This window comes from Paramisgurnus dabryanus, chromosome 8, assembly GCF_030506205.2.
Source record: "Paramisgurnus dabryanus chromosome 8, PD_genome_1.1, whole genome shotgun sequence".
NCBI lineage: Eukaryota > Metazoa > Chordata > Actinopteri > Cypriniformes > Cobitidae > Paramisgurnus > Paramisgurnus dabryanus.
In genome coordinates, this window is record NC_133344.1 from 40,172,387 (window position 1) to 40,192,755 (window position 20,369).

Consider the following 20,369-nt stretch of genomic DNA (forward strand, 5'->3'; position numbering starts at 1 on the left):
TGTTAAGTTTTAGCTAATTTTTTTATTATAGCATGTTCAAATCCCCACTTCGTAGGTTTGAGCAAAATGTGTTGTTTTGAGTGTGTCCTTTTAAATGCAAATGAGCTGATGAAATGCAAACACTTATCACCATGAAGGATGATTTGTTGAAATTAAAACTCAATGGTGTAGTCAATTTTTCTCTTTCTCTCTGCACTAAATGACAGTGCCGTGGTTCAACAGTGCAGATTAAGGGCTTGTATTATTATATATATATTTATTTGAAATAAAATAGGTTGGTCAATCACACCTCCACAACTCTATCAAATAAGCACACGCTAGCAGTGTGTTAAGGCTTTTAGCAAGCGTGTAAACTGCAGAAGACTGAGGTTCAAAGTAAAACCTCAAAACACAGGATATGGCACACCTATTGAAACTTCTGAGAACCAGATAGTGTTAACACAACGTGACAAGCCATCATATGTCATATCATTTGTGCAGTTTCAAATTTAGACAAAGGTCTTGTAACCTATAGTATATGACCACCAATCTGCCAATGGTACAGGTTTTACTGTCTGAGTATAACATTGTGTGGAGGAGAGAGAGAGAGAGAGATGATCATAGAAGAGCCATTGAGTTAAGTTTACTCATGTGTCAGAGAGGCCTGCAGATGGCAGTCTTGGCCTTATATGAAAAGAGACTACTTGAACTTGAAGCATCCTACTCTGAGCATTTGAGAGAGAGGAAAACTTATAAAAAGAGTCCTCAGTGAGTAATGAATAGCCTTTAGACATGAAGAGAGGACAATACACTAATCATCTATTAACTTTTTGTCTCTAGATGAGGGACCTCAAATTTAGTTCTTGGAGGGCTAGCTCCAACGCATCAGCCTGAAAGTTTTAAGTAATCCCAAGGACCTTGATTAACTGCCTCAGGTGTGTTTAAATAGGGTCCCTATGGCCCTGTAAGAGTTTGAGAAACACTGCTTTAGATGATCTCATTATGTCAAAAAAGAAGTCCCTTTAACGTTTATATATCTGGTGTAGTTATATTTGATATGACTCAAGAAATCAAAACAAAAAGTTAATAATTATAGGCAACATCGTTTATAATTATTGGGCTTTTGTACTAATTCTGTTATATCTTTTGACCACTAGGTGGTGCCAGCCTCAAATCTCACAAAAGAACTTCGTTTTAGTTTTAATACGCCAATGAATTTTTGTACGGCATTGAACTACAAGACTTTAAGCCAAAATGGCTGTCCAAGGAACAGTGGATAATATTAAGTTATAACCCATGTTTTATTTATCGTAACAAGGAAATGCCACGTGCATGTGCAATCATGATTGCTATGACTCAGATTAAAGGGGACATTTCACAATACTTTTTTAAGATGTGAAATTAATCTTTGGTGTTCCCAGAGTACATATGTAAAATTTCAGCTCAAAATATCACAGGGTTCCCACACCTTAGTGAACTTCAAATTCAAAGACCTTTCAAGGACTTTCCAGGTCCAATACCCTCAAATTCAAGGACTAAATGTGGGGACACATTTCAAATGAGAGCAAGGTTACTTTGTGTTACCTTTTAAGATACATTGTTACAATTCCCTCTCAAGGGAACTCGCGCTGCGTCACTGCGGTGACACTTTGGGGACTAGGGCTGGGCAAAAAAAATCTATTTTTCGATTAATCGTTTTTTAAAACGTTGTCGATTCATACAAACTTGAAATACTAATCAGAAACCAGTATGTTGCAACAAAGTTGACCAGGTCACAGAAAATAACGGATTATCTGAGCATCATGTCCACGCAAAGGCACCTCAAATGCAGCACAGAATTTCGCCCCGTATATAACGCAGACTTATAAACAGCAAAGAGGAAAATAATAAAAGGCATATGACTTACATAGCATCGAGCTAATGTTAGCCAACCCCGCCATAAGTCATGGAAAAGCATGTAAACTCGACAATGATTATTTCCTGCTTTCATCTCAAGGTATTTCACTTGCTTTCACTGATCAGAACGGTATCTAGCAGTTACATGGCAATCTCCAATGCGGTTATGAGACTCTGAAAACGATCCAATCACATGAGGTCAAAGACATAAAAACAATACTGATTCGCTTACAACATAAATGGGAGGGTTTGGGGAGCACAGTCCTGCGCCCCGGGGTGGATCTGAAACCAGCCAATTAGAGCTCACTCTCAGGTCACGTTTTTACCCTTTTTACGGACCTACATCCATTCTCATGAGGGGTACGCCACAGACACACACACAACAAACGCAGTTTTGATTTTTTTTTTATGAATGATAACATGACTAACAGTGAAATAGTATAACTAAATGATTTTATTTTGTATTAATTTGCATTATACTACATAATGCAACGTAATAATTAAATACAGTACACAAACGTATACTGTATTATGCAAACACAAACTTTTATTTTGTATGCGATTAATCGCGATTAATCTTTTGACAGCTCTAATTTAATGTTCTGATTGCAGTCCTACAGATAATATTATATGGTACGTATTGCTAATATTAGGGATGGAACAATACATCGATGTCACACCAATATCAAATATTGATATGAGGTACCTTTTGACCCTCTTCCCTGATATAACGTCTATCTACTCCAAAGTGCACATTTTCGTTTATTTTCATGTGTTAGTGTCAGCAAGTGAATGAAATGCAGCAACAAAGCGGTTGTAGCACCAAAAACACAGCGGAAGAGGCAGAAGACGTTGAGACTGCTATCAGATGCAAAACGTGAGTGTGGAAATATTTTGTATTTGGTATTATGTATGTGTTCCTGTATACCCAGTGGTAGAGCATTGCGTTTGCAGCACAAAAGGTTATGGGTTTGAACCCAGTTAACCCAAAATCCGATAAAAAATGTATAGCTTGTAATGCACTGTAAGTTGCTTTGGATAAAAGCTTCTGCCAAATGCATAAATGGGGAATTGAGACAGACATGTCATTGATAAATGGATTGGATAAACAGATTGGCAGAAAACCTTTGCCAGCACCAGCTGAAACACTAAAGACTTTGACTGCTGCCATCATAAGCTTGATTTTATGTGACATTTTTCCCTCATTATTTTATTTCTTTATTAAAATAAGCGTATTTTTTTTCTTAGTTTGTTGTTGTAAATGTCCCAATTTAAGGGCGCACTCACATTATCCAAACCAAACCAAACCATGCCCCAGCGCGATTGTCACCCCTCCCTACTCCCCCAGGTGCACGCACTCACACTGTACTTTTTAACGATCCGAGTCCGGGTGCGCCTTCGTCATTAAGATGCGATTGTTTTGAAAAAAGCAGGAAGTAAAGCTCTCTCTTAACACTGGAACCCACCGTAATGATAAGTCTGTGTTTTTTATTCTGAGTCATTTGGTGCGTGATTACAGACAGCCCTCTCGCATGTCATCATATTGCTTAGTTGATCTGTCACGTGCGCAGCTCGGACATTCACGTAACCCCGCTGCTTGCAGCAAAAGGTTTTTACGGAGGCAGATGAAGGTGAGTGGTCGCGCAACTGACGTCTTCACATTTTGAATCGCGCTCAGGCGCTCACATCACAGCATTCCGCGCCTGAGCCCAAGTGAACCGCGCTCCGGCCCACCTCTGCAACCCGGCCGCGGCGCGATTAACCAATCCGCGCCCGGAGCGATCACACTAGTCAAACAAACCAGGCTTTGGGGGTCAAACGCGCCCGAGCTCGGTTTGGTTTGGATAGTGTGAGTGCGCCCTAATAAACATTCATGTTATATATTTTGGTTGCATTAGTTAGTTACTAACTTAACTAACTAAATGTAACTGCTTTAACTAGGCAAGTAATATTAAAGTATCGATAAATGAATTGAATCTAATCATAATTGCATCGAAGAAACGATTGATGTATCAGCAAATATTGCATAGCTGGCAGAGATTATCGATACTATATAACAATGAACTGTCCGATTCATACCCCTAGCTTATATCAAATCTTTTATTCATCAAAATTTGATACACATAGATAGCTGTTTCAATAAAACTATTGAATTATAAATATTTATCAGCATTTGAACAGCACATTAAGAAACTGTATACTTAAATATGGTTTACACACGGTTATGTGCAAAAATGCCCTCGAAAAGAACATCACAAATCTGCTTCTGAATATCTATATATCTATATATCATCTATCCAAAAAAAAAAAAAAAAAAATGCATGATGAATAAATTTATATTATATTACAGTATCAAATTTTTTTATAAATTCGCAAGAGACCATCTTCTGACTATGAGAATAAAAGCAACAATCACTCTTGCCTGTGTAACTACGCTGTAAAAGAAATTCGTAAAAAAAAACCATAAAATTCCAGCAGCTGGGATACCAAAAAACCCGTAAAATAACAGGCACAATAAATTACAGAAATACATATGCCATTGTATTAAATGACATCATAAAGCAAATCCCAAGTCTAACCCGAAACCCAAGTGACAATGGATTAAAAAACAGAAAAAATTTGAAAGCAATACATAAAATATGTGAGGTATTAAATTGGAAATTGTTGATTGTATTGCATAACTTTGCACACTGCGTGCTATTTATACGCACTTCATGAGAATGGGTTGATATAACAGGTCTGTGCGGTACATTTAACCCACGGTTATGCCCTTCTAGCAATTAGCAATACTAACTGTTAAAATACTTGTCTGTAAGATTGTAATTGGCATGCTAATATTCAAATCAAATTATTCATAAGATGCTCATTTGTGTTTAAGCCAGTGGTGTAGTGTGCAGTTCTTCTCAGCTGGCACTGGCTGAGGATGGAGGTGGACTGCAGTAGCTGCATACTCGCTTCCCACTCAAGAATGCAAAGAGCCCCTAGAGAACGCAGGAATTCATTCAAACAGCAGCGCAGAACTGAAAGACTATTAATACTCGCTGCTGATGGGCTTTGCTAAGCCCATCCCCCAAAACAGACCCATATTGTTGTAGTCTAAACATCTGGCTTGGCATTAACAAATAGCCTCATCTTAACTGGTCCAACATTCATAATTTATTAAACATTTTTAATGAATGAAAGAGAAAGTGAGTATGCTCCTTAGTAAAGTAGAACTGACAACAAGAAACAAGCATGCATTGCTTATTGCTGATTGTTTAGCACACAGCTATCAGGGCCTTAAGTAATGACCCTGCATATACATCAAACAACACAAGATACACACAACTGTATCTATACATACACTTACTATACAGTACTCATGAACTCCATGAAGCATGCAGCATACACAACATTCAATGACCCGACTGTCGCTCGGACGATTTAATATTATGGTCTTCACTTTCTAATGTGAAACAAATGAAATTTTTTTGGTATGTTTAAATAGATGTTGAAGTGTACAATGTAGCAATTTTTGCTACTTATAATCGTTACAAATATTAAGTTTTTACAGCTAAAAAACTAAAAACATTTACAAATCTTTCATACCTTAAGATTGCTGTATAATTTCCCTTTAACCATTTTATCGAAAATGTTACCACCCTTACCCAAATCTTACCCTAAACCCAAACCCTTTCTATACAAAAAAATAATAAATATAATGTATTCTTTATATATTATGCAACGTAATGGACAGAAATGACATGTTTGTAACAATATAGCATTTAAAAGATATTTTAAACCGCTAGTACAGTCCTACCCCAACCTAACCTACCCAAAAGAGTTTATTAAAATCATCTACTGTTAAGAATAAATAAGTGTTATCACAATAACTTATTTATTGCGAAATTTTTAAAGCAGTACTAAAAGTAGATAAAATGAGGATGTGCTGCAGGCGCGGTCCTCTCTGGAGGATATGAAGTAAAGAGAAATATTAAAGTTATTAATCCATGAGAACATTAATCCAGCTTCTCTCTGTTTTAAATTTCAAAAAAGTACATTGACTGAAAGACGGCAATGTTGCAAATGTGATGTAGCATGCAATAGCAAATGAGCGTTTGATATCACTGCCATGAAGCAATGTGTCGTACAGATTCTTGAGGCGCAATGTTTAAATTTGAGATTTGACGTTTACGGTCGCTATTTGACGTTAACGGTCGCTGATGAGAACTGGTATCAAGATACCTGGATAAAGGGCTGAATTAGGATCTGTTCATCACAATCGTTTGCATCTTTTGTGAATTTATGTTGTTTTTTTGTGTAATTATTACAACATTTCTTTTCTGTGCCTAAAGTAAACACAGAGTATTTTAGTGTTATCCATGTTATAAATAAAAGTTTAAGTATTGTATATTGAAGAGGTCTAGTTTTTAATACGTCATAATATCGCAACATTTCTGTCGTTTTTATGATCATGACTACTTTGACGCCCTAAATCTTATAATTCGTTTACGCAACTTTAGACAGGGTTTCACAGGCGGGGTCACATTTGCTGATAATTTTTTTTGTATTATAATTTTTATTATCTGACGCATTTAATTAGAATAAGCAAATGGTGGTCTGTTATCCACTCAATACCCTTACTTTACATAATCACAGACATGAATGCATGTGAGATCATGCCACATGGGACAGAGCGCTGCACCAGTCCACTTGCTGACATCACAGAGTTCAAACACTGGACCTATTCAGACCTCACACACACACACTTTTCTCCCCTCTTGTCTTTCTCTCAGCTCTGTGCATTTCATTCATTTTACTCTCTTATATGCACAGTCAGAAGATTCTTGTTATGCCGTTTACTTAAGTCAGTGACCTCAACAAGTTGACACAGAGTAGCGTACAGCTGGCTAATGATGGAAGTAAATCCGTAAATCCGGCATGGCAGGGCACCAATTACACAGCGTGAATCTCCTGCCTGTGTCTGTTTATTGAGCGATGCTGCTGTTTTTAGCATCACTTGCAATCTCTTACATGGAAACACAGACAGACAAACTTGTGTAACCTTATTTTTATGATCTGATTATGATACAGTTTAAAGATGCCATGCTATTTCCGCTAGTTAAAAGTGGTACTCACAAGCATTTAAAAAATTTCATGTAAACACACACATATGATGGACAAATTGTTTGTGGTTCTAGTAACAAGTAACAAACCAGCTTCATCATCCGTCCATATGAAACTGCCAGCTGCTTGTTTGTTTGGATCTCTTGGACAACGTTGTCATGTACACGTGAAATTTTTCACAAGCACAAAAGAAAAATGTGTACGTTTTCAGTACTATTTCTGTCGTGTACGTTCACACCGCCGCCAACTTGAGCTTCCAAAGTTGGAAGCTGAAAGCTGGCTTTTCTCACCTGCAAGGAGCGTCAAATCCATCGGCGTTGCGTTTTGAGCGACCAGAGCCTCAATCAGAAAGTCGAAAGAAGCTCAACTTTATGGTAATGAGCTATGACGCGGTTCAGCTGCAAGCAGTGGCAAAACGGCAGCAACCAATCGAAATATAGTATGACGTTCTTTGCTGGCTGATTCCAGAGAAGCATATGCTAGCAAAACATTAGTTCTGAGAAAACAGACTTCAGAACGGCCAAAGCGTCAACAAGCTTCCCCGTACTTTTTGACAAGCGACCTTAACCAGGCGGCCTAAGCTTCTTTGGAAGCTCAAGTCGGCGGTGGTGTGAACGTACAGTAAGTCTTGCCTATTTAAATATTGAAGCACAAGAATGCGCCAAAGAAAATATTATTTGATACTTGCATGCTTTTTATATTACTGACTGTCTTGTCTTTTTTTTTCATTTATTTATAAGTTTATTTATGAGTCTAGTTTTTGGTGACATTACCTTATTTATTAAATTACTTAATTAATCTTAAATAACCTTATTTTTGAAGCAATGAAAACTACAAGTAATTTAATTTATTATTTACTTTTTTGTGCTATTAAAGCATCACTATTGTTCTCTTGCATACTTATTCTTCCTAGCAACTACATAGCAACAACCTAGCAACCACCCTGGGTTACCTAACAACATCCTAGCAACCACCCCAGGTACCCTAGCAACTGCTTAGCAACATCCTAGTAGATATGTCCACTAGATGTCGCCTTGGATACGGCAGTTCATTGGACCGAATGCTTCAAACAGAGCCGCCATCTTGAAACAGGGGAATCCCGCATCAACATCATTGTAGGCAATGGTGTAACGGAAATAAAATCACCATAAATCATCATGAATGCGATTTTCTTCGTTTTCTTTTGGTTCGTTTCAACAGTCAGACACAGAAAAAAAGTAAAGTTTTAAAATTTTGAATATCTACTTTTTCTAACTATAATGCATAGTGCTAGTAGCCCTAACATCCATACGCAGCACAAAAGTCCGGCATCGTCCAAGAATTCGAAGTACAGGCGGACATAGCAGCCTTACCTAGATACTTCCTATGACAAAACCCCTGTTCTAAGATGGCGGCGGTTTTGATGCATGCTCAGAACCCCAAGGCGACATCTGGTGTATATATCTATGGTAAACGCATAGCAGCAGGCTACCAATCACTCAAGGTCCCATAGCAACCGAGAATTTTCTTCTAGTTATTCTTTTTTGGACCAAATATTGGCATAAGGGGTCGTGCACACCAAGGCGTTTATGCCAACGTATGTTTTTAATCATTTCCAATGGAAGAGCTTTGCAAAAACACCAGCAGCTGGCGGGTTTTTTTTGCGCTGAGTGCAGAGAGTTGAAAAATGCTAAACTTTGAGTGAAACACTCAGCTTGTCAAGAGTCCCTTTCACACATACAGTCTTTACTGGTAATTTACTGGTAAATTGCAGGTAACAGGTCATGTGTGAACAGAACCTTTCCGGTAAATCAGTGCCGCCAATTTACCAGAAAGAGAGGTTGTAAGATTACCAGTAATTTACCGGCAAGCGCTATGTGTGAACACAAAAATATAGATTACCGGCATTTAGAGAGGACGACGTCAGACCGCTCACAGCTTCGGGCCAATCATAACGTTTTAATACAGATGATGATGATGATGTCTTACTGGTAAAAAGACGGAATGGCACTGCATGTGTGAACAGCACATTTTTGTATTTACTGGTAAATTCATTCTGGTAAATTCATGGTAATTTACCAGAATTACTGTGTGAAAGAGGCTAATGTCACTTCTCATTCGACCATCCAATCAGTGAAGGTGGGGCGGGAGAATTATCACAACAACCAACTTGCACATTCAACAACTGATAAACAAAGCAGAAGTATCACCGCAACCAGAGCGTTCAGCTGAAAAAAGCTGGCAAGTGTTATAGTCACTTTCATAAAAATAAATATGAACTTGTTTTGAGGTCTGAAAACATTGCATCTTTTTTTAATTTTGACCAATATTTTTTTTACATTTGGTTCACAAAATGAAACAAAAATAAATAGTCTAAATGTATACCTATAAATTGGTAAAAATACATAAACAAACAACTTTTATTTATGCGAGAAATTAATATTTGCACTGCAAAATGTCTATTGCATTGAATGGCCAATTATCTAAACTCTTTTTTTAAATTTGGTTGTGACTCTGTATTGATCACTGTATTTACACAATAAGGATGCCACTCTTGTTTATAACTGAACTGTGCATGAACAGTAAGCACTCCAAACAGACAGCCATTTTCTGCATCAACATAGTTTCTCTTTCCTAATTTGGTTCCATTTCTGTGTTTGTTCTTTAATAGTGACTGAAATTTAATGACTCTTATCTGATGAGTAAGAGACCAAGAGACAGGAAATATTATCAAGTTATTTCACTGACTCCACCAAGTTCTGTTCCCTTGATGTAAATAGATGTTTTTTGATTCTCATGTAGATAATACAAAAGTACAAAATCCCATGCAAGATTTTGTCAACTTGTATTTCTTTTTAAACCTGTAGCCTTATTGTGATGCCATTACTTACAGTGCATTACAAAGTATTCATTTTTATCAGCAGGTATGTTTCCTGCGTTCGAACACATGACCTTTTGCACTGCTTACACAATAATCTAACCAAATAATCAAAGTGCTTCAACAAAATCCTTTATTTTGTGAAAAACACTGTGATCAATGAACGATAACCATTGTGGCATTAAAGATAATGACTAAAGGTTTTGAGGGTTATAGCTGTTAAATATTAGTAAGAAGTGTAAAAGCCCTTTCTTTAAATGACTTCACTAAAATGAGTCTCTTCCAGTTAGTTCCTTTCACAGTTACTGAACTGTTACTGAAACTGTAAAGTGTACTGAGATTACACCAGAGCAGTGTGAGAAACTAGTCATGTTCTGTGGTTGCAAATGTGCTGAAGTCATTCGATGCAAAGCTCTCTACACTTTTTACTCATTTTTGATGACTGTAACCCTGAAAGTTTTATTTGTTATCTTCTTTCGTGCTACAATTTTTACTATTCTCTAATTTTGATCACAGTGCTTTTAACAAAATAAAGTTTTTTTATTTCCTCTGTAACTTGCTACATAAAACAGAAGCTGTGCAAGCTTTAAAGGTGCAATGTGTAAAATTGGAACTGCGTAAATGATGTTGAGCCACTGTTAACAGTCATGCAACCAAATTAACGCAGCTAACCACAGAAAACACGTGTGCTGCTGAGGTACGCTTTGTATACTTAAGTGTTAAACATGTCTAAGACAGTCAAAAGTGTGGATTAATTTCCAAAGGTATAACTATTCTTTACAACCTGTCCACAATGTACATGTGTGTGCAAGCCTCCTTTAACCCCTTTGAGAGGGTTTTCTCCACAGCTGGAGATACAATAAGATAAAATCTTTAAAAAATTGCTAATTGTTTTGCTAAGTTATAATAATGAATGTTAAATTCAATCAATTCAATTATCTGTCTTTCGGGACAACCTCTGAGTAACGGGTTACAATGGTCAATTCTTGAGATCATAAAAGCGTGGATGAGCTTCTCTGCACAATTTTGATATATTTCTAAGATGGAAGAATGCTGTGTGGCAGACGTTGCCAATATTACTTTCAAAAGATAGACTGCTGTTGAACATCCCGCCAAGTTCTTCACTGTGGAAGATGGTACAACGGTGCAACTATCTATGGTCAAATTATAATCTGACATATTTTGTTTGGAGCTATTTGGTTCCGTAATAAGTATCTCTGTCCATTGGAGTTGAGCATAAGGAAGTTATGTGCCATTCAGTTACTGATGTCGCTATACAGTCTGTTAGCTTAGAAACTGGTGGGTTTCACTGGGGTGTGAGGAGATATTAAGCTGAGTATCATCTGCATAGCAATGAAAACTGATGTTATGTTTTCTAATCAGTGTTGTTTTTGTTAACGATGACGATAACGAAATGATTTCGTTGACGCACCTTTTTCTAATGATGATAACGCGACGATGACTAGCTAAAAATGGCTCAAAGGTGACAAAAACATGACAAAACTTGTTTTGGGTACGCCCACCACGCGGCTGCCGCCATGCCGCGCATGCGCACCAGATTTCACTCAACAACAACACACCTGGGGCTGTGGCAAGTTCGAAGGACCGTTGTGGTGACGCCAATAAATGAAAACGACGAGATGATATATGGACATACTTTCAGTATAATCTATCAGAAAGAAAAACGGAATGCATATCTTGAGATGACGGTAAATGTGGCCACAAACTAGGTGGGAAGAATACCACCAACCTCAAGCGGCACCTGAAGGCACATCACGCAGATTTTTTTTAAAGGTAACTAACAAGTCACGCTGTTAACATATCATATACATTCAATTTTACTCGACAATTGGCTTGTGACACATTTCATGCTCAGCTTAAGGTTTTACATGTATCTACTTGTCAAACCTAAGCCCATTTTCAATACTTTTTAACCTATATTAATTTGTTACAGACTACCTTTTTAAACTAAAGTTGACTTAAACTTGACTAAATCCTTTTTGCTTTTTCATCGACTAAAATTATCAAGTTTATGAGTGACTAAAATGTGACTGAAACTAAAAACATTTTCATCCAAAAGACTAACACTAAAACTAATAGGGCTCCCAAAAACAACACTGTTCCTGATAATGGCTGTTTCTCAATTCCAAGAACGCAAAGAACGGACTTACATTCTCGTGGAGATCGGTCTTGCCAGGTGACCTGGGAAGAACGAACTCAGAAGGTCGCGAGAACACAGAACGCACTTGTGAGAACTGAGATGTGTGCGATCTTCCTGTTGGTCACCTGATCTCCCCAGATTTCAGCGTGCAAGTCTGCACTTGATGCATTCTTGATATCAAGAACACATTCGGGTATTTTCATGCGTCCTCTGTACTTATGTTCTTGAGAATTGGAATTGAACTTCGACCGTTAATGATGAAGTAGAGCGAGAACACAAGGACCTGACATCGCTGAAGAACGCATATTGAGAAACAGCCAATGTCTCCTGGAGGTAATATACTGTATATAATGAGAATAGGACAGGACCTAGAACCGATCCCTGCGGTATGCCATCTTTAACCTGAGAGTGACATGACTTTTCCTCATTTACATAAACAAAGTGATAGCAGTTTGTAAGTTATGATCTAAACCAGGCTAATTAAGTTGATATGAATTTAAATGCTCTTTTTAAAATATCTTGGCAGTGAATAATAAACACAAATGGAATTCTTTAAGTATTGTGCATTATTTTTTATATTTCTTTTATCATAACAGAATCGGAATTAGAACCGGGAATCATTCGGCAGAACTGGAACCGAAAAATTACTTACAATATCCAACCCTAATCACTACAGAACAATAAATCAATTTATGTGGCAATCGGTGTCTATTTTTCCTTCTTTTAGCGAACCAAGTTATATACATTATCAAGATGTATTCTTTAAAGTCTGTCTTTTTGATGTTGCACATAAGAAGAAAAGAAAGGCACATCTACAGGTAAACCCCAATCAATTTATTTGGCTTAATGTCCTGTTTTAAGATGTTTTTCTATTCCTGACCAAATAAGGTATACCAGCAAACATATGAAAAAGATTTTGACTTTCTGAAAAATACAACACATGAAAAGCAAAGTAATGTTGGGGTAATTAAAATAGCACAACATAGTATTTTCATGTTTCTATATCTCTATGAATACAGGGAACGTTTCTTAAAATGTTTGCCAACGGAATCCCCAAGTTCTTAAAAAAATGCCTTGCTATATATAAACCAAAATCACAGACCTTGGTTATGTAATGTTATTCATAAGCCCTAAATGTTAGTAGCAGTGAGCTACTACTAGAGAAACCCCCCACCCCCAGGTGTGACCCAGACTCACCCTGCTCTCATTACGTGTCATGAGCAAGAGCTTGTGGGGGAAGCGTAGGAGGTATCTTCTAGGTTTCTGTAAGTCATCTGAGTGCGATAGGTATCAGACTTTGCCTTCCTGTTAAACGTAATGTGTTGAAGTGTGGGAATAAGAAGAAATAAGATTTGAAATATAGACACTGCTTAAAGGCAGAAATACAGACTTCAGATGTTATGATATACGTAGAGAGAACATTGTTACTTCAGAGATACACTTCAGTGATTTATTGAATTTAACGAAATAGTAAATACAACCTCACTGTGTGACCTCTGGCTCCGATGTTGCGAACAGCCTAAAGTCAGACATTGTAAATATGACACATAAACCTGATTCATATGTCTGCGTCATACCTACGCCATAGCTATGGCCTAGTGGTACGGTAGCAGTGCATAGCCTGACGCGCACCTCTGCAAAAATGTACCTACGTATCAATTATATGCCAGGGCTGACATAAGGGAGAGTGAGAGAAGCTCGGGCAAGTAAATCCTATTGTCATTGCCCGATCAGGCCAGTGCTTCACCATCAGTCACTAAAATATATTTTCAGTCTGCGGCCATTTGTCTGTATGTACTCTTACCCAATGTTACCACCGAGACGCATTTTAAGCGGCGCGAACGTAAACTTCTTAGCAATATCATAAAGTTTCTCTTACCTTATTGCTTGTTGTGGTGACTGTTGCGTGTTTTGCGTGATACTCAGCTGTTAGAGCAAGATACGTTAAGATGGCGGAGGCGCCGGCGCCCTCCGATTTAAGGCCAAACGTAAACTTTTTTTAGCATATCGGAAGCATACATTTACTTAGATAAAACACGACAAAAGAAACGATGCAATGTTTCGACCAGTTTTCCGCCAATTTCCAGGTATAGCAGACAAGTCGGGTTCCTTTTTTGTTAGGACCAGCAACTACCGCAAACAAAACGAAGCCCATGAGAAAAGTCTGATAACGCTTCATCTGGTCCACTGAACTTAATGGTGAGACGTATGAATGAGGAGAATTTTCAGCGCATCGCCAGACATATCAACACAGCATATCACGTCATCAAGAATGAACAGCCATTGTGTCATTCGAACGTATTGACTTGCTTAAAAAAATAAAAACAGAGTTGATGTGGGATCTCAGTACCACACAGATATTGCATGTCGGAGGTAAGAAATATTTGGTTTAATGTCTATACTAATAGTTAACTCTTTCCCCACCAATGATGAGTTTAAGGCAATCTATATTTCCGCTATTATCCAATAGGTGGCGTGCTTACCCAACTTACAAAACACTGGAGCATTCACTGATATTATCTGATCTCTAACAAACGTCCTTAAAACCCACCCATATTTAAGAGGTGATGAATAAAAATAAAGATGGGATGAAACTGTATTTTGTTTTAAAGCAGAGGGATCAGCATTAAACTTTTGTGAAAATCATAAAAAATCCTGGCGCTGGCTGGCAACTTAAAAAAAAAAATCAGCTGGCGTTAAAGAAATAAGTCCACTAAATGCTCCACTATTTGTTAAAATGGATAGAACTGCATGGAAATATATGCAGTAGATATTTTCCATACTTCTGTTGGTTTCCGTCACATAATGATTTTGTGTGATTTTTGTTTATTATAAGATTTTCTAAATATTTATAATTCTAGATTCACAGACACTATCTTTGAGGATCTTTAGAAAGAGATGCTAACTGAGATTAAGGCAATCCACTTTATTAGCGTGCTGGCAGAATCAAAAACAATACTGTATAAAATGTAATAACATTGTTTTAGTAATATGGTTAACGTTCTTGCAACATGATTTCTTTTATGAATTATCTTTTGTGCAGTTTTTATGCTGAAAGACCATAGCCATGACAGGGTAATGATGAATAAAATGTGTAAAATAATATTTGACATTTTAATTATTTTTTTAATGTGTGACACAAAAAAATTTTTTGGTGGGGCCAGTGAAAATTTTGGCAGGGCAAGTGAAAACCTGAACCACTGGCCCGACCGGGACAGTAGAATTTTTTTTGCATTGAGCCCTGTATTCAGACTGTAATTGGTCTGCTAGAACCCCTCCCTCAGGATTAAATTTCATTCTATTCCCATATTCGCATTTCTGCTTGCAACGGTAAAAAGGAGCGATATTTAACATCACAAGCTGCAACAAAAGTCACTGTCTGTTGATGGTCAGTGCTGATGCTTCTCCAACAACGTACACAACAAGCTGCTGCTTCTTCGGCTTTTGCATTGATACTGTGGGTTACACCAGTAACATGCCCGTGGACTAGTGGTCAAACAATATGTGTTTTTTTAATGGTCAATGTCAATACCGATGTTAAGATATATTTACATACATAGAAACCAGCATGGTCATAATAATTCAGAGATAGGAGATAGGATAATAATTTCTCCTGCAGATCGTCTTTACTCTTTTGATTCTACGTTTGTTTTGTTGTTGTGGCTGGCAGCGGGAGCTGGAGCTTCAGTGACGTGAGGCCAAAGGTTTGGGGATATCAAGTTACGCTGCGTAAGTTACCTTGCGGAAGTTACATTGCCACGTAGGCCTACGTAATTTAACCTTATCAAAGAACCTAATAAAATATGAAAATATGAAGAGTTTCGTTGCAAAACGAGATAAATCCGTTTTTAACATTTTTGTCAAAACATGTTTTATATTATGTTATTATGCTATTATTTTGTTTTATGGTGCTACTTAGCTGTATTTTTTAATTTATGAAGGTTTAAATCAAACCAAACCAACTGCAGTTGAATTGATATTAATTGGAATGCACAACCAAAAAACGAGATTTCTGAAAAATAAAAAAACGGAGTTATCTCATTTTGCAACGAAACTCTTCATATATATTCCCAAATATTTAATATATGCTACAAGGAATTAGATGCAACATACATGTTTTTTTATTTTGTTTTTAATGACCCGCCCCATCCCACCCCGCAATAAAGTTACAATTTCTTTACCCCCCCCAACACGACCCGCCGGTTATGAGACAACCCTCGCATCACAACCGCCAATCACTACCTTGAACACTGCCTAATAGCGGTCTTCCCGTCGACATGAATTATGACAAAGAAGTATACATGAAAACTGTTTAGGCTACGGCATAGGTCCGAAACAGGAGTATAAATCAGCTTTTACAGGCAGCCCTTGAGAATGGGGTAAATAGGCTAAGCTATATGGGTTCATGCATGCAGGAGGACAAATAATAAAGATGAGATTTAAAACAACTTAAAGGCAGGATAATAATTTACAGGGCTCCAGACTAACTTTTTTCACTATGAGCACTGTGGCCCCCAACTGAAAATTTTAGGGGCGCAACCAGAAAATTTAGGGGCACACACTGTAAATCAATATGCTTACCAAATATTCACATTTCTACTAATTTCCACTGTATTACTAATAAATACTTTAATGATAGATGCAGAAAGTACGATGTGCTTTTCAAATTCAGTGTCACATCAAAATAAAAGGTCAAATTTACTGGTCGCACATGTGCGACTGGATGTAAAATTCAGTGGCACACTCTCAAATTTTGGTGGCAAAATGCCACCATTTGGTGGCAGTCTGGAGCCCTGATTTACAAGCCCACATGCAGGTATTTAAGACAAAGAACAAATTAACCCACAGGCAGAAGAACCATAAAACAATGTTTCACTACACACTATTGGGATTCATACTACAGACTTCAGAGTCAGTCCTGATGCTGAGTCACACCACTCCAATTAACATCAAAAGCTTCCAGATTGGAATCAAATTCAGACAGATCTGCAGCAGGCATGCATGCATGCAGGGCACACTGATTGGACGCCGTAAAACCAAAGATAAGCAAACATGCCCGCTGGTCTTGTACAGCCAGACACTTGAGAATCATAAAAAAATCTGGCCTAAACTACAGTTTATTCTAACCAAGAACCACCCGTAGTACACAGGAAGAGAGTATCTGCTGACATATACAGTACACACTACAATTCATTTTTGCATGTTGGTTGGAGGGAATACAATCTGAAATCAAAGATTTCACAACAATAGGCTGCGCATGTGTGCAACATTCAATATTATTGTATTAGTCACTGCATTGAGCAAGCTTCCAACATCTGTGTCTCACAAATGCTCAAACAAACACTACCACAAAAGTAATCAAACACCAAGCAGCTTAACGTGACTTTTGAAAATATGCAACAGTCATAAAACAGAGACTGGGTGAAAGAGAGAGACTGAAAGGCCGTCTTAGACCAGGTCTGATTCTGCTGACCTGGTTTTCACTGCCAGCACTAAGAATAAACAGTTCTGCCACCAATCAACACCAATCACACCAAAGGAAATGTGTGGTGTAGCAGTGAAGAATAAACAGAATAGAGAGGATGTACAAAGCAAAGAGCACGGAAAGATCAAACCACAGCAATCAGACTGCTAGGACCCTGCTAAAAAGACCAACATGGACACCAGTATGTGTAGCAGTTTGGACGCTGATGTGCTGGTGCCCAACCTTGGATGCAGGTATTGGTTTGTACCCAGAGGGCTACTGAACCACAAACATGATCCATTCCAAACTGTTAAACATGCAAGAAACTAGCGCTTCTTTTCCAGCTTTACCAGGAACATAGGTCAACAAGTTACACGAAACACACTGTAAAAAGTAAAAGTTGGTTCAACTTAAAAATACTTCAATTGGTAACAATTTAAGTTCAAATTACTTTTTTACTGTAGGTAAATTTTTTTGATGTTACCAATTTAAATATTTTTTCAAGTTGATCCAGCTTTTCACTATTTACAGTCCATGATGCATTTACTGGTCACATCACAAATCTGCAACATAAGAAACGCTTTCTATCAAATCATCATAACTAGGGCTGCACAATTAATCGCATGTGATTGTCACGCGCATCAGTAAAGCCGGTTTCACGATTAGTAATAAATTGCCATCAGCTGCTTTCAGATGTAGCAGCATTTACTACACAGAGGGGAAATATAGCATTTTAATGGCAGGTGATTCATCCGCGATTATAAATACGATATTTCCCCTCTAGTCAGTGAACTAAGGCTTTGTGTAGTAAATGCCGTTTTGTCATAACCCTCTATGAGCACACTATAATATATATAACACACATCTTTTATTTGTTACAAATCTTTTACTTCACTATGAATTTCCTTTACCGCATTCACTCTTGAGTGCAGACTTTAAAACATCACAGTTTCTCATGTACCTCTCCACTACTGGTGACTGCTCGGTATGTGAAGGCATTGGCGTCCGCTAACACATACACAACCTGATAACAATACTGAGAATAGACCAACAATGTGCCAATCAATGTCACCTCATGGAAAAAGAGAATGAGTAAGAGCATTAATAGACGATGCAAAGAGATATGTTAAAAGTATATAGGACATTGAAGATCAGTCAAGGTTCATACAGCACATTTCTCATTTATATTTTTTTTATTTTGAGGAACACAAAAGAAGATATTTTGATAAATGATGGTAAGCACACAGTTGATGGTACCCATTGAAATCCATTGTATTTGTTTATCCTACTGTGGAAGTCAATGTGTACAATCAGCTGTGTGCTTACCATCATTTCTCAAAATATCTTATTTTGTGTTCATCAGAAAAAAGAAAATTCATCCAGGTTTAGAACAACATGAGAATGAGGAAATGATGGCAGAAATTTCATTTTTGGGTGAACTATCCCTTTAATTTGTCAGTGTGATACAGCACTGGTGGCGGTAGGAGCAGTTACCATGGCAACCGGAAGTACTTAGCTGCCGAATACAAACTTCATTTAAAGGCTAATCCAACAAATGCTAAAAAATATCTTAATAAAGACAGCAACCAGATCAAAAAAGTCACATCACCTACCTGAGGTAATTTTGGCCTCTCTGATTATTTAAACATCTGAAATGTCTACAATTGTGCTAATTGTTTAAAATAAATATACGTTATCCACGATAATATCGTGAATGTCGTTCAAATGAATAATTAATTTAAATATTTTTAAGCAATAAATATTTTAATGGATAGGCCTATTTGATTATGTATATAGAATTAATAACTATTAGTATCAAATCTAAGTCAAGGTAAACCACATATTTTTCTGTAATTACTTTTGTTAGTCCCCATGTCTGTCTGGGACAGAGAGAGAGAGAGAGAGAGAGAGAGAGAGAGAGAGAGAGAGAGAGAGAGAGAGAGAGAGAGAGAGAGAGCTCTAGTTTTTCTATTCGTAACTTGCTATAAAATAATATATCTACATTTAATGCATTATTATGTTCTTTTAGATGGACTGCCACAAAAATAAATAAATGCAATGCTTGCAATAGATTATATGTTGTGCTTGGTAGGATGACATTGAACACCAAAATGATCAAGCACAATATTATGCTCTTTACGGATAAAACACTGGATAAAGATGTAAATGGTGGTGTGTTAACCATGCATTAAAAAGTAGTAAAATTATCCAAATGGTGCTCGCTCTTTCTCGGTTCGTATCAATAACCGACCTTACCGTTATAGTTGAATTCCTGATGGCATTAGATGCGGTTTGTCGTATCTCAGCTGCGCTTCCCGGTTTCATTAGGTTTTTTGTAAATTTCCGTGTGGATTCCGCTGCCATTTCTTCATCGGTCCAGATGTCGGGGATATAACCGTACTTCCCACAAATCCGTGATGTTTAATGAGGTTGAGAGCGAAACACGGTTACACGACTTGTGTAAAACGTCCCCTAGCATGTCACGCACGGGCTTTAGTGTGGCGAGGTGGGCAGGGTTTTGTTCATACACGCATGAGAGCAGTGGGAGATCATAGTGCTTTCATTCATTCAGGTATCTTTTTACCAGACATTGTTACCAAAGGAACGACTATTAAGTTAGGAAGGTGTGATGGTAGCCAGAAATGATTAAAATATTAATTAGCATTCATGTAAGCTGCTACACCATGCAAACTTAACATGAATGTGCTGACTGTGTTGCAGACAGATCGCCGCCAGTTCCCCCTGGTTACACATCTGCAGTGTGCCAAACCTTTTGTTTATCCAACAAATAACATGCATAATAATTTAAATGCGATTATTGGTCTAATAAATAAAAGTTAAATTATTCTTCACGCTGACAGTTGGTGATATACTAAATATTTCAACGTGTTTGATTGAGGAGAAAA

The 20,369-nt window shown here is 37.4% G+C and overlaps 1 protein-coding gene across 3 annotated transcripts in view; it reads right to left on the reverse strand.

Moving 5' to 3' along the window:
* Positions 1-19,959, reverse strand: part of dock10 (dedicator of cytokinesis 10) — a 117,988-nt gene extending 98,029 nt beyond the window's left edge. For all 3 annotated transcript variants that reach the window (XM_065281805.2, XM_065281812.2, XM_065281804.2), the window contains exon 1: positions 19,720-19,959. In XM_065281805.2, the coding sequence (XP_065137877.1) occupies positions 19,720-19,827 (108 nt within the window). In that variant the 5' untranslated portion in view covers positions 19,828-19,959. The remainder of the gene's footprint in view (positions 1-19,719) is intronic.
* Between the last annotated feature and the right edge of the window lie 410 nt (positions 19,960-20,369).